This window comes from Pelophylax lessonae (genome assembly GCF_965119305.1).
Source record: "Pelophylax lessonae genome assembly, chromosome: 12".
NCBI lineage: Eukaryota > Metazoa > Chordata > Amphibia > Anura > Ranidae > Pelophylax > Pelophylax lessonae.
In genome coordinates, this window is record NC_138779.1 from 13,478,273 (window position 1) to 13,493,168 (window position 14,896).

General features: G+C 41.8%; 1 protein-coding gene across 4 annotated transcripts in view; it reads right to left on the reverse strand.

Moving 5' to 3' along the window:
* The window catches only part of PLEKHG5 (pleckstrin homology and RhoGEF domain containing G5), a gene marked incomplete at its 3' end in the record, with an annotated part of 419,430 nt that overhangs the window by 32,366 nt on the left and 372,168 nt on the right, over positions 1-14,896 (reverse strand). Inside the window, exon 1 of one of the 4 annotated variants that reach the window (XM_082273295.1) lies at positions 14,455-14,576. The exons of 2 other annotated variants lie outside the window; for them this stretch is intronic. In XM_082273295.1, the coding sequence (XP_082129421.1) occupies positions 14,455-14,568 (114 nt within the window). In that variant the 5' untranslated portion in view covers positions 14,569-14,576. Of the gene's footprint in view, positions 1-2,922; positions 3,247-14,454; positions 14,577-14,896 lie in introns of those variants that run through there. One more of the 4 variants, XM_082273296.1, reaches the window with a different exon arrangement.

The window sequence follows — 14,896 nt, forward strand, 5'->3', positions numbered from 1 at the left end:
AGAGCCCAATACTTCCAGCACCAGGCAAGGTTGGTGAGGATCTGTAGGGAGGGGGGAGGTTAGGATCTGTGGGGGCGGTCATTAGTGATGGGCGGCAAGACAGCCCAATACTTCCTGCACCAGGCAAGGTTGGTGAGGATCTGCAAGGGTCATTAGTGTTAAGATCAGGAGTCAAGTACTGTGTGCCGATCCAGCATTTATGTAGATCAGGGATCTTTCAACACCAATCTGGGGCGAGGTGAACCAATACTTTCAGCACCAGGCAAAGTTAGGGAGGTAATTGGTGTGGGGGGATAGTGTTACGGTCAGCTGTAAAGTACTTTGTGCCAATTCGACATTTTAATAAATCAAGGAGCTTTTAGCAGCAATGGGGGCCAAGGTACTTCCAGAACCAGGCAAGTTTGGTGAGGATGATCTGCTCTACCTTGCTTCCTCGTTCAAATTTCTGAAGTTGGGTCTCTCCTACCTTGTGGGACCGAGGTCAAGTTACCTGGGGCCAAGTTGGAACTTCAGCGCCTCCATTTTATTTTGTGCGTTTGTAACACAAAACAGAATTTCCGTCCCATGGCTGAATGTATTTGGGTCGTTTTGATAAAAATGTAAATGAACTAATCCACAATTAAACAGAAGGTGGGCAGTCATTGATACGAATGACTTGGAAGAATTTCGAGTTTCTCGCCACAACCAAATCTGTGTTTTCAGACACCGGTTGAGACGGGATAAACCTTCTGCTGACAAAAGACGCGACTCCCAATCTCTCCACTTACAGGTCCCCGGAGCTGCCTAATCCCGGCTCCTTCTATTCTAAACACTTCGGGTCCTTCCTGGAATCGCCGGATTTGTGTAATTGCCGCCCGCTCCTCAGACAATGGCCAGGCCAGGCTATTGTGCAAACTTAAAGACGTCCTTTAGAAGCGTGTCCCGAACAACAGAGCGAGCGTTGGTGAGCAGAGGAGAACTTTACTGCTTACTGACATGGGAGGACCGAGGCACACGGGGAGGATTTGCATATGTGGATGTAAATGTCATCCCTTAATGTCGCTGTGCGTTACTGCATGCAGGTTAATGTGAGTCATTTCAACAAGGCAACACACAAATATACCATAACACAGAAGTACCTACAACAATGTTTCCATGTTAGTCACCACAACGCCAAGATGGTTCACACCTGTGCACTGTAGGGTGCCAAACTGCACATGCGCTGCGATACGCCGCATAGGTGTGTTGGGCTGCCATTCCGGAGGAATTAAAGTATCACACCCTTAATTTTGATGGAATGCTTTCTTCTGATATGGATTGATAATGGCGCATTCTGTTCGTCGCTTTTAACGTCAACTTGTGTCCCCCCCCCCCCCTTTACATACAATAAATACTTATAATAAATAATACGTTTTTAGATTGTAAGCTCCATGAGCAGGGCCCATCTAAATCCTTCAGTATTGAGATGTATTGTAGCTGTATTGTCTCCTTTTATATTGTAAGTGCTGAGCAAACAAATTATTTTTATTATTATTATTAATACGAAAAGGAAGATAAATACAAATATAAATAAAATAATACAACAAAAAAATAAATAGGATTAAAAATATAATAAATAATAATACAAATAATAATAATATGAATATTATAATAAAACAAAAGAATAAATATGAATAAAAATATAATAATAATATGAATAATAAAACAAAATAATAAATAGGAATAAAAATATAATAATATTAAAAATAATAATAATATGAATATTATAAGAAAACAAAAGAATAAATATGAATAAAAATATAATATGAATAAAATAATAAAACAAAATAATAAATAGGATTAAAAAGATAATAAATAATATAAAAAATAATAAGAATATGAATATTATAATAAAACAAAAGAATAAATATGAATACAATTATTATAATAATAATAATAATAATAATAATATGAATATGAAAACTATATTAAAACCAAAGAATAACTATGAATTGAAATATTATAAATAATAATATTACAAAAATGATAATGATCATAATAATATTATGAATAAAATAATAAAGCAAAATAATAAATATAATTAAACATAATAAATAATAAAAAAATGAATAAAATAATGAAACAAAAGAATAAATATGAATACAATATAACAAATTATATTAATAATAATATATAAATATAAAATATTAAAGCAAAAGAAAAAATATGAATACAATGTAATAATAATAATAAAATAATAACCACTTATAAAATAACATATTACTATTTCTTTTTTTGTTGACCAGGTACAATGTGATTCGTTGCTGATTCGTAAGTCATTTCATTCAGAGATGTTTTTTAGATCAGGACTCCAATCGTAAAGTACAATTCCACCCAAATCTGAATTCTCAGAGTGGTGCTCCCTCCGATTTTCCTACCTATCAGGCAGATATTGCTCTGCACTTAAGTTCCCAGCTCTGCCCATGAGCCTTAAACTCTTGGTAATGCCAATGGATATCAGAGAGATCAGCCTGATTGCATGGCAAGGATGCAGATGGTAGTAGGGGGGGGGGGGGGGGTAGGGGTGGGGGGGGGGGGGGGCTTTGAAGTTGGGAGATATCATAGGCACTTTTTTTGGCCCTGGGTTCCAATCTAAAAGCGCAATTCCCCCTGGAACTGAATTATCATAGAGCCCCCTGACCAGCCAAATTCTCACATCTATTAGGAACTGACAGCTCTGTTCTTGAGTTCCCAGCTCCGCCCATACGCCCTGACTAGTACCCTTCATCATACATATGCAGCAATAGGAATGAGACTCTCCCTGCCAGCGAAAGCTTATGCAGCAGAGCCATAAACTCCTGTTAATGAAGTCTGGAAATCATAAAAGCAATAAGAGGAGCCAACCCACTGATGGATGGTATATGGGTGCTGGGTACCACAAAGGAGTGTAGGGAACGCACTCACCTCCGCCGTCCCAGGAATGGCAGAAATAGCATTAAGTGTCATGAAGAGCCTGCAGCATGCGGCACTGCCAGCCCTCCAAAGAATCTGCCTGCACCGTCGCCCCAACAATTAATATCACATCCTTTACGCCCAGGCTGAGCGGCAGATACGCAAACACCAAACTCTTGTGTCAACACTCCGCAGAAAGTCAATAGTCAATAAAGCAGATTGCATAGCTGACACGGGTATTAGTGATGTCATGGCGATCGCATTCCTGTCTTCTCCTTTATTTCGCTCTCTCTGATTTGACTCTGTCTCTTTAAGAAGAGCCGGCAGGGTGGATTTGCATGGATGGGGTGGGGAGTGGAGCGCTGCAGCTGCTGTTCTGCAATGTATTCCACATTCATAGGAAGAAGCCTTTCACTGTCTGCTAATGAGTGTGACTGGCGTTCTGCTTAACCCCTTCCTGGGCTCTGAGCGACGCCGCTAATCGCAGCAAAGGGGGGGGGGGGTCTGTGTTACTCATAGCAACCAGACACCAGCTTATGCAATACTAACACCCCATTGGATGCAACCCTAACACCCCACTGGATTCAATGCTAACACCCTACTGGATGCAATACTAACACCCCACTGGATGAAATACTAAGACCCCATTGGATGAAATACTAACACCCTACTGAATGCATTACTAACACCCCATTGGATGCAATGCTAACACCCTCCTGGATGAAATACTAACATCCTACTGGATGAAATACTAACACCCTACTGGATGAAATACTAAAACCCTACTGGATGCAATACTAACACCCCACTGGATGCAATACTGACACCCCACTGGATGCAATACTAACACCCTACTGGATGCAATACTAACACCCTACTGGATGTAATACTAACACCCCACTGGATGCAATACTAACACCCCACTGGATGCAATACTAACACCCCACTGGATGCAATACTAACACCCTACTGGATGCATTAACACCCCACTGGATGCAATACTAACAACCCACTGGATGCAATACCAACACCCTACTGGATGCATTAACACCCCACTGGATGCAATACTAACACCCCACTGGATGCTATACCAACACCCTACTGGATGCATTAACACCCCACTGGATGCAATACTAACACCCTACTGGATGCAATACTGACACCCTACTGGATGCAATACTAACACCCCACTGGATGCAATACTAACACCCCACTGGATGCAATACTAATACCCTACTGGATGCAATACCAACACCCTACTGGATGCAATACTAACACCCCACTGGATGCAATACTAACACCCTACTGGATGCATTAACACCCCACTGGATGCAATACTAACAACCCACTGGATGCAATACCAACACCCTACTGGATGCATTAACACCCCACTGGATGCAATACTAACACCCCACTGGATGCTATACCAACACCCTACTGGATGCATTAACACCCCACTGGATGCAATACTAACACCCTACTGGATGCAATACTGACACCCTACTGGATGCAATACTAACACCCCACTGGATGCAATACTAACACCCCACTGGATGCAATACTAATACCCTACTGGATGCAATACCAACACCCTACTGGATGCAATACTAACACACCACTGGATGCAATAGTAACACCCCACTGGATGAAATACTAACACCCTACTGGATGCAATACTAACACCCTACTGGATGCAATACTAACACCCCACTAAATGCAATACTAACACCCAACTGGATGCAATGCTAACACCCTACTGGATGCAATGCTAACACCCTACTGGATGCAATGCTAACACCCCACTGGATGTGATACTAACACCCTACTGAATGCATTACTAACACCCCATTGGATGCAATGCCAACACCCTACTGGATGCAATGCTAACACCCTACTGCATAAAATACTAACACCCCATTGGATATAATACTAACACCCTACTGGATGCAATACTAGCACTCTACTGAATGCAAAACCAACACTCAACTGGATGCAATACTAACACTCTACTGGTCTGGATGCAAAACTAACACCCTACTGGATGCAATACTAACACCCTACTGGATGCAATACCAACACTCAACTGGATGCAATACTAACACTCTACTGGTCTGGATGCAATACTAACACCCTACTGGATGCAATACTGGCACCCTACGGGATGCAATACTGACACCCTATGGGATGCAATACTAACACTGTAATGGTCTGGGTGCAATACTAACACCCTACTAAATGCAATACTAACACCCTACTGGATGCAATACTAACACCCCACTGAATGCAATACTAAAACCCCACTGGATGCAATACCAACACCCTACTGGATGCAATACCAACACTCAACTGGATGCAATACTAACACTCTACTGGTCTGGATGCAATACTAACACCCTTCTAAATGCAATACTAATACCCTACTGGATGCAATACTAACACCCTACTGGATGCAATACTAACACCCTACTGGATGCAATACTAACACCCTACTGGATGCAATACTGACACCCTACTGGATGCAATACTGACACCCTACGGGATGCAATACTGACACCCTACTGGATGCAATGCTAACACCCTACAGGGTGCAATACTAACACCCCACTGTAAGCAATGCTAACACCCCACTGGATGCAATACTAGCACCCTACTGCGGTGATGGCGAACCTTGGCACCCCAGATGTTTTATAACTACATTTCCCATGATGCTCAACTACACTGTAGAGTGCCTCAGCATAATGAAAAATGTAGTTCCAAAACATCTGGAGTGCAAAGGTTCGCCATCACTGCCCTACTGAATGCAATACTAACACCCCACTGGATGCAATGCTATATATATATATATATATATAAAATAAAATTCAATGTAAGGAGCATTTTCACAAGGACCACCACTAATGTATGGGGCATTTTCACAAGGACCACCACCAATGTGTGGGGCATTTTTACAATGTCCACAACCAATGTATGGGGCATTTTCACAATGACCACCACCAATGTAAGGAGCATTTTCACAATGATCACCACCAATGTGTGGGGCATTTTCCCAATAACCACCAACAATGTAAGGGGCATTTTCACAATGATCACCACCAATGTAAGGAGCATTTACATAATGATCACCACCAATGTGTGGGGCATTTTCGCAATGGCCACCCCCAATATAAGGGACATTTTCACAATGACCGCCACCAATGTAAGGAGCATTTTCACAATGTCCACCACCAATGTATGGGGCATTTTCGCAATGGCCACCCCCAATATAAGGGACATTTTCACAATGATTACCACCAATGTATGGCTCATTTTCCCAATAACCACCAACAATGTAAGGGGCATTTTCACAATGATCACCACCAATGTAAGGGGCATTTTCCTAATAACCACCACCAATGTAAGGGGCATTTTCCTGATGACCACCACCAATGTAAAGGGCATTGTCCAAATGACCACCAATAGACTGATCTTAGTAGGAGTTTTTTGAGACCTGATAATTATTTCAGGGGTTCCTTTGGGGTAAAATGGTTGAGAATGGCTGTTGTAGAAAATGAACTGACTGACCAGCCGTGCTGAACCCACAACAAGCAGGTGACCAAATTCTGCAAAACCTCCCAACATTCCAAGGAGCTTCACACTTCTGGGATGACAGGCAGCCATCAAATAAACACAAACACTCGCCTTTCAGCCTCAGTTAGCTAAAACAAACAGTCTAACCCAAGCTAGACAATTTACAGCCCCTTCTACACATTTACCGGTAAAAATAAACCAGCTGGAAACACAAACAAGGAGGAGCATTCAAATCCACATCCAAGGCATTTACAATGAGCCAGCTGATTGGTGGTATTGGGTATTTGCTGACTAATAATGGCGGACACTATTTTTATTATGCAGGAAATTCACAGACACACCTTTACACTGCGCTGCAATTGGCATTAGTGCAAAACTCTGGAAGCGCTGTTAATTGGATCAACCAATCAAATGTAATCTTCTGTTTTACTGGAAATAGAACACGCTAAGCTGGATGATTCGGACAATTGTTCCTTCTGCATTGGGTTGTGCATGCTATTTTTGCACAACTCTTATGTCTAGGTATCCTGACCAAATTTAGCAGCGTCAGGTAACTCGATTATAAAACTATGGCCAAGTTGGCAGTTTTATAGAGGGATATTGAAACTAGGACCATGCACAGGTGCACATTCCTAGTTCTTTGCAATGCAAACTAATGTTCTCACAGCATGGGGCATTGTACGTGAGGGCTTCTAATGTCAAGGGTTTAGGATTCACACCTACTGAGATGCTTTTTCTTGAGCATGGCAAAACAGCCAACGCAGACACAGCTCCTAGGATTCAATGCCCTCTTAAAGCAGCAGGTGGGGTGGTCCAGCACAGGGCTGCTGTTAGAAGTCATGGGGACCTTTACAGCCTACCTGACAAAGCACCCCTCCACCCCCGAAATAATCACGGCCACTATTTACAGAAATTATCAATGCCCCTGGAGAACAACCCAAATGCTGACTGATCTTCAGCACATGGAGTGGAGGGAAGTTCTGCAGGGTGGGGGGGGGGGGGGGCAGATACTGTACCTATCCCAGAGGGAGGGAGAAGAGGAGAAGCCAAAAGCACTGCAGGGGGAGCCAGAGGAGGATTGGTTCCAGAAGTAAAGAAGTACAGGCGGCCCTCCTCCCTTGGCAGGTGCCTAGATCCACCTTTTGAACTTTTGGGGCTTAGGCTCAGTACGGGATTGCTGGCTGTATTGCCATGGTCCAGCTGGTAGACTAGTGCAGGTGGGGCTTTGACTTCCTCTTTAGTGGTTGTCCAGGCTTGTCCTAACGCTGGTCTTATGCAGTATCTAATCCAGCCTTTCTCAATCTTTTCAACATAGAAATAAATTTCTGGTCTCAGAAATTAAAAATCTACAACTCCTGATACATTAGTGTGACAGTCAGTGGGAAGAATGCTCCTTACTCTTATCATTGGGAAGTATTACCCCCTTACAGATAGCTAAAACGAATAATGGTGTCATTGGGAACTTATCTGAGAGGCAGAAATTGCTCAAGGAACCCCTAGCAACCTCAGGAGGAACCCTGGTTGAGAAACCCTGATCGAATCTATCAGTAGGAGGTCATGAGAATCCATCCAATACCATGCACTGTCACCTCCGGACTGGATTTGCCCATAATGACTAATTACAAAGTATATCAGAAGCCAATTTTGTTTTTGGGATGGAGAAGGAAATGGTTATCACAGTTTGTTTGTGTCCTATTGGGAGAATTACCCTTACATTATCTCCTACAGACACAACGGGAGAGAAAAGTTTTGGCTTTGGAGATACTTTAATGTAATGGATGAGCGAGAGCAGATACCCTGGACAAGGGGATTGGGGGGATTTACCTTTACATTCTCTCCTGGATTCTCTCTCTTCCTCCAACAACAATCAAAAGAAATCCTCTCTTAGCTGTCACTGGAACAGGCATCCCCGTTGATTATTTCCCCCCGGATTCCTTTCAGGTCACAACTCAAATTCCGGGAATTTCCCATCACTTTCAGTCTTTCAGTGACTGTGGCCTCCAGAACAAATAGAGAACGGGGACACGGACAGCAATCAGTCATGTCACCCTTTGACAAAAGCTGTACATTCGGATAGATTCTGTTGGTCAGGCTGCCGTACACACGGGCTGAATGTCACCCAGTTTCTGGTTAACTTGGCTGATACTGGCCGATATTCGGCCCGTGTGTACGGGGCTTAAGGCCTTATTTTCTTCAACGTAGTTTGGTAACGTGTTATGTTGCACATCAATGTGCATTGTATTGAAGCAAGATGAATGGGCTGCCAACCCAAGCTAGTGCGCCTAAGGCTCCTTTCACACTATCCGTCCGTCGGATGGATTCCGTTTATCTCAGCGGGGGATCGAGCCGCCGATCCCCCGCTGAGCAGGAGGATGACAACTGTGTCTCCGCGCTGTGTGTGGAGACACAGCTGTCAGTTCCCCGTGCATCTCTATGGGGGAAAATCGGATGGGAACGGACTGTCGGTCCGTTCTCATCCGATCCCATCCGATCCGATCGACGGATGGAAAATAGGGTTTCCATCCGTCCAGATTTGACGGATTGGATCGGATGTCAGCGGACATGTCTCCACTGTCAGCCGATCCCCCATAGAGATGCATGGAGGGACCGTTCAGATCCGCCAAAAAAACTGACAGGCGGATCTGAACGGTCCGCCTGTGTGAAAGGGGCCTATAACTGCACACAAGGCTTTTCTTATTAGTAATGCAATGCACTACCACACATTGCAACACGCTACAATGCAGGTAAGTCACCTTGGTACATTGCACAACACATGAGACTTGCAGTATGGTAATGCTCGGAGTAACACACATCACCACAACATAGAAGTTTAAGTTACACAAGAGCACTTCTGGCGATTTGACTGGACATGTTCACAAACTAATAACTGAACAAACAATGTGGTTGGATAACACCCACCTACCCAACCGGTGTTTATGGTCAGCCATTGTTCTCTGCACTGCGAATACATAAAAGACAAGTAGAGTACCAGACTGTAGCCTACAGGGATCCTTCTAATTCAATATACAGCAGTCCTATTCTATTCAGAGATATCACAATAAATACAAAATACAACAAACTACAAAATCAAATACAAAAATAAACATCAATAATATACAAACGCGTCAACCTGAAACATTTCCCTCTACAACATCCACACCCAATAAAACTAGGCTGCATTCACACTTGAGCGTAGCGTTTTACCGCGATTTTACAGCGATTTTCAGGCATTTTTGCAGGCAGGCATTGACATCTATCAAAAACGCTGGTAATCAGCCCAAAAAGAAGCTCATGTACTTTTTTCAGCTACAGGCGTTTTGCAAAATGCTCAGATGTGAACAGGGGCCATTTAAATGAATGGGGTTTTACTTGTTGGGCATTTTGGAACGTTTTTTTTGAGCGTTTTTGGAGCTGAAAAACACTCAAAAACGCCCAGGTGTGAATGGAGCCTTAGTCCCGGTTCCCATATATGCAATGTCAGACATTGGATGTGATTCGGAGCGCACTGCTCTGCAAATCACATGCGATGTCTGCGCGATGCAAATTCAGCCATACAGATTGCATGGCTGAATTTGCATCGGATTCAGACACAATTTGCACAGGACCCTTTTTTGGTTCCGCACCAGAATCGGATTGCATGGGTGTTCACACTTGTGCAATCTGATTCATGTCCAAACTGACTGTTCGTGATGCGATATGCAAACTGATCTGGGGGGTGTCGTTAATTTTGTATTGACACCCCCAGCGATTCACATATGGCAGTGTGAACTGCCTGCAAGTTGAATGCGATGCGGGAATCCGCAGTGGATTCGCAGGGTTCCCACATCGCATGTGTGTGAACCGAGACTTATGTCTCGTACACACGCACCAATTGTTGGCCGACCGATCGGCCGTCTTTTGTCCAGTGTTGTTGTGTTGGTTGAAATGTGCTCTAGACTGCACACGAATTTTGTCGGCCAACAACAACCAACTGCAGAAGTGATGTCATGTGCTGGTTTACTTTCCGTGTGTTTTTTCTTCTCTGAGCATGCCCAGTCTTGCTCATCTGATTTTTGTCTGCCGAAATCTGTACTGACTGACGAACAATCGGCTGTTCTGTTGACGGCCAATAAAAATTTAATAGCACGCAGACCAGATTTTTTTCAGCAGAAAAGTCGCAGTAGGTTGTCGGAAGCATCATACTAACAAGCCGATAATCGGCTGATCGGGCGGCGGCCGAAAATTCACGGCCAACAATCAGTGCGTGTGTACGAGGCTTAAGGCCTCATGTACACTGCTGCTGATAAATGGACGTTTAGCAGCAGTTGGGCATTTTTTTTTCCAGCAGTCCCTGAATTCTCCTTTACGTTATCTTATCTGTCCATGTGCACTGAGACGTTTAAAGTCAATTAGAGGCAGTTGGGTTTATTGCCATTTTTTTAAAGCAAAACAGCGGTTCAGACGGAAGTTTATTGGTATTTGAAATGCCAAATGCTTGCAACAGCGTGTAAACGCGGCTAAACGCGGTAACTCACAATTATAAGCGTTTCGTTAATTGGTGTTCTTAATGGGCATACATTTATACCGTTTTACAATGTAAAAACGCTTCCAAATGCAAACACTGCTAAATGCGCATAAATGCTGCAAAACTGACATTTTTAACCGTCGATTACTAGCTGTCAAGGTCCAGATTTAAGGAGAGGTTTTTCAAACGTCCCGTGTACATGAGGCCTTACAGGACTCTGTCCGTACTACAAAGAAACAAACATCCTGCAAAGTTCATCACCAAATCAATGAAATGAATAGACAAAAACAGAAATAAATACAAAATACACATATATATAATATACAAAACGCAACAAACTGAAACATTTCCCTCTACAATGTCCACACCCAAAAAAAATTATTACAGGAAAACCGTCCATACTGCAAAGACACAAACATCAGGCAATGTTCATCACCCAATAAATTCAATGAATAAAAAAAATATAGAAGCAAATACAACATACGCATCAATAATATACAAAATGAATAATATACAAAACACAACAGGCTGAAACATTTCCCTCTACAACATCCACCCAAAAAAGTATTACAGGAAAACCATCCATACTGCAAAGACACAAACATTCCACAATGTTCATCACCCAATAAATTCAATGAATAAAAAAAAAATATAGAAGCAAATACAACATACACATCAATAATATACAAAACACAACAGGCTGAAACATTTGCCTCTATAACATCCATACCCAATGAAAGTATTACAGTAAAACCGTCCACACTACAAAGACACAAGCATCCGCAAAGTTCGTCATCATCAAATCAATCAAATGAATAAAACAAATACAGAAACAAATACTAAATACACATCAACAATATACAAAACACCACAAACGGAAACATTTCCCACTCTACAACATCCACACCCAATAAAAGTATTACAGGAAAACTGTCAATACTGCAAAGACACAAACATCCCATAATGTTCATCTCCAAATAAATTCAATGAATAAAAAAATATAGAAGCAAATACAACATACACATCAATAATATACAAAATGAATAATATACAAAACCATACACATCAATAATATACAAAACACAACAGACGGAAACATTTCCCTCTACAACATCTACAACCAAAAAAGTATTACAGGAAAACTGTCCATACTGCAAAGACACAAACATTCCGCAATGTTCATCACTAAATAAATTCAATGAATAAAAAAAGTATAGAAGCAAATACAACATACACATCAATAATATACAAAACACAACAGGCTGAAACATTTGCCTCTACAACACTACACAAAAATAAAAGTATTACAGGAAAACCGTCCACACTACAAAGACACAAACATCCGGCAAAGTTCATCATCAAATCTATCAAATGAATAAAACAAATACAGAAACAAATACTAAATACACATCAACAATATACAAAACACCACAAACTGAAACATTTCCCACTCTACAACATCCATACCCAATAAAAGTATTACAGGAAAACTGTCCATACTGCAAAGACACAAACATCCCATAATGTTCATCTCCAAATAAATTCAATGAATAAAAAAACATAGAAGCAAATACAACATACACATCAATAATATACAAAATTAATAATATACAAAACACAACAGGCTGAAACATTTCCCTCTACAACATCTACAACCAAAAAAGTATTACAGGAAAACGGTCCATACTGCAAAGACACAAACATCAGGCAATGTTCATCACCAAATAAATTCAATGAATAAAAAAAGTATAGAAGCAAAAACAACATACACATCAATAATATACAAAACACAACAGAGTGAAACATTTCTCTCTATTCAACATCTACTCCCAATGAAAGTATTACAGGAAAACCGTCCATACTACAAAGACACAAACATCAGGCAATGTTCATCACCAAATAAATTCAATGAATAAACAAATACTAAATACACATCAACAATATACAAAACACCACAAACTGAAACATTTCCCACTCTACAACATCCATACCCATAAAAGTATTTCAGGAAAACCGTCCACACTACAAAGACACAAACATCCCATAACGTTCATTACCTAATCAATGAAATGAATGAACAAATACAGAAACAAATACAAAATAAACATCAACAATATACAAAACACAACAAACTGAAACGTTTCCCCTACAACATCCACAGCTAATAAAAGTATTACAGGAAAGCCATCCATACTACAAAGACACAAACATCCCACAATGTTCATCACTAAATCAATGAAATGAAAAAACAAATACAGAAACAGATACAAAAAAAAAACTATATATATATATATAAACGCAACAAACTTAAAACTTCTCCCCTACAACTTCCACACTCAATAAAAATATTACAGGAAAACCGTCCATACTGCAAAGACACAAACATCCCATTATGGTTATCACCAAATAAATTAAAATAAATAAAATACACAAATTGATATTTTTCATGACACAGGATTAGAAATTTCAGATCCCCCTTAGCTGGAGGAGGATAGCAATTTTTTCTCGAATGAATGAATAAATTAATTTGTTACAAAATCCAATGGTAAAAGCCAACAACATTTTGAAGTAAATTTGAAGAACATTTGTCAAGTCATCGAATGTAATTAACATTTTTGTACTAATTTTAATTTGAAATGCTATATAGTGTATAGCCAGTGCTGGGACAAGGTCATCCAGTGCCCAGGGCAAAGATGCCAAACTGCCCAGACTTGTAACAGAAGGAAGACGCCCCCGTCCTTACAGTAAACTATTGCGCCCAGGGCAGCCGTCCCTCCCGTCCTCCCACCTTAGTATTTGTCCCGGCGGCGGCCACATGGTTGCCCAATTCTGCACTGACCCGCCAGCCAACCTTGACACACCAGCCAAGCTTTAGCTAAAAGCCCCCGTTCACACCGGTGAATTGCGCTGATTTCAAAGTTGCACCGGTGTGATCGGGGGCTTATAGCTGAAGCTGTAAGATTTTCGGTGTGTCAAGATTGGCTGGCGGGTCAGTGCAGAATTGGGCAACCATGTGGCTGCCGCTGTGACAAATATCACTGCGATTTGCTGATTTCACTGTGGCTTGTGACTTCATACAACAGAAGTCTACACAAGTCGCAATAAAATCGGCAAAAATTAATGCAAGTACCTGTTTCAAAGTCACAGTTCCACACAATTCCATTGGCAATGATGGGGTGCGACTTGTCATGTGATTTGGAACTGTCAAATCGCATCGGTGTGACCGGCGGCTAAAGGATGTTTAGCTCAATCAGACTAGTAAAACTGCAAGCCGTGAATGGGGATTAGAACAAATGGCTCCCTATGGAGTAAGATACACAAGCGGAACTTATTAGCGATTTACGTCACATAATCGCATAGGTGCCTTTGTCCATTGCATTTTACACCCAATCCGACAGATTGTATAGTGTATGGTCACCTTTAGTGAAATTCTCCGGCGTAACCCCGGCTCACGTCTCCAGGCAAATATTTACCTTCAAGTCGTCGGTTGTCATCAGCACCTCGTCTATCACGGAAAGGTGATCCCAGCTCCTCCATCCTGAAAGCCGACCCATCGCTCTCTCCGGCCCCACGGGCTTCTCCTTCATCTCAACCGAGAAAACGGCTCGTTCGTTCCAAAAATAATCCCAAACCAGCAGATTTCCCCCTAAACTGGTGTGGTAGTCAGAGTGTGTGCTGGTGCCATGTCACTAGTGAGGACACATTTGTTGGGAGGTGTAGTCAGGAGAGGAGGTGTTATAGTCAGGGGGAGGGGTCAGTCATCCTTGTCCACCTATCACCATTCAGCCAGGGGGGGGGGGGGGGGATTTCATCAATTCATCAATGGCGAGGAGACATGAAAGGAGCTGTCAGTCACTTTACATAATGAGCGTCCTTCACACCTCGCTCAGCCCCTGAACCCTCCATGCAGATCCA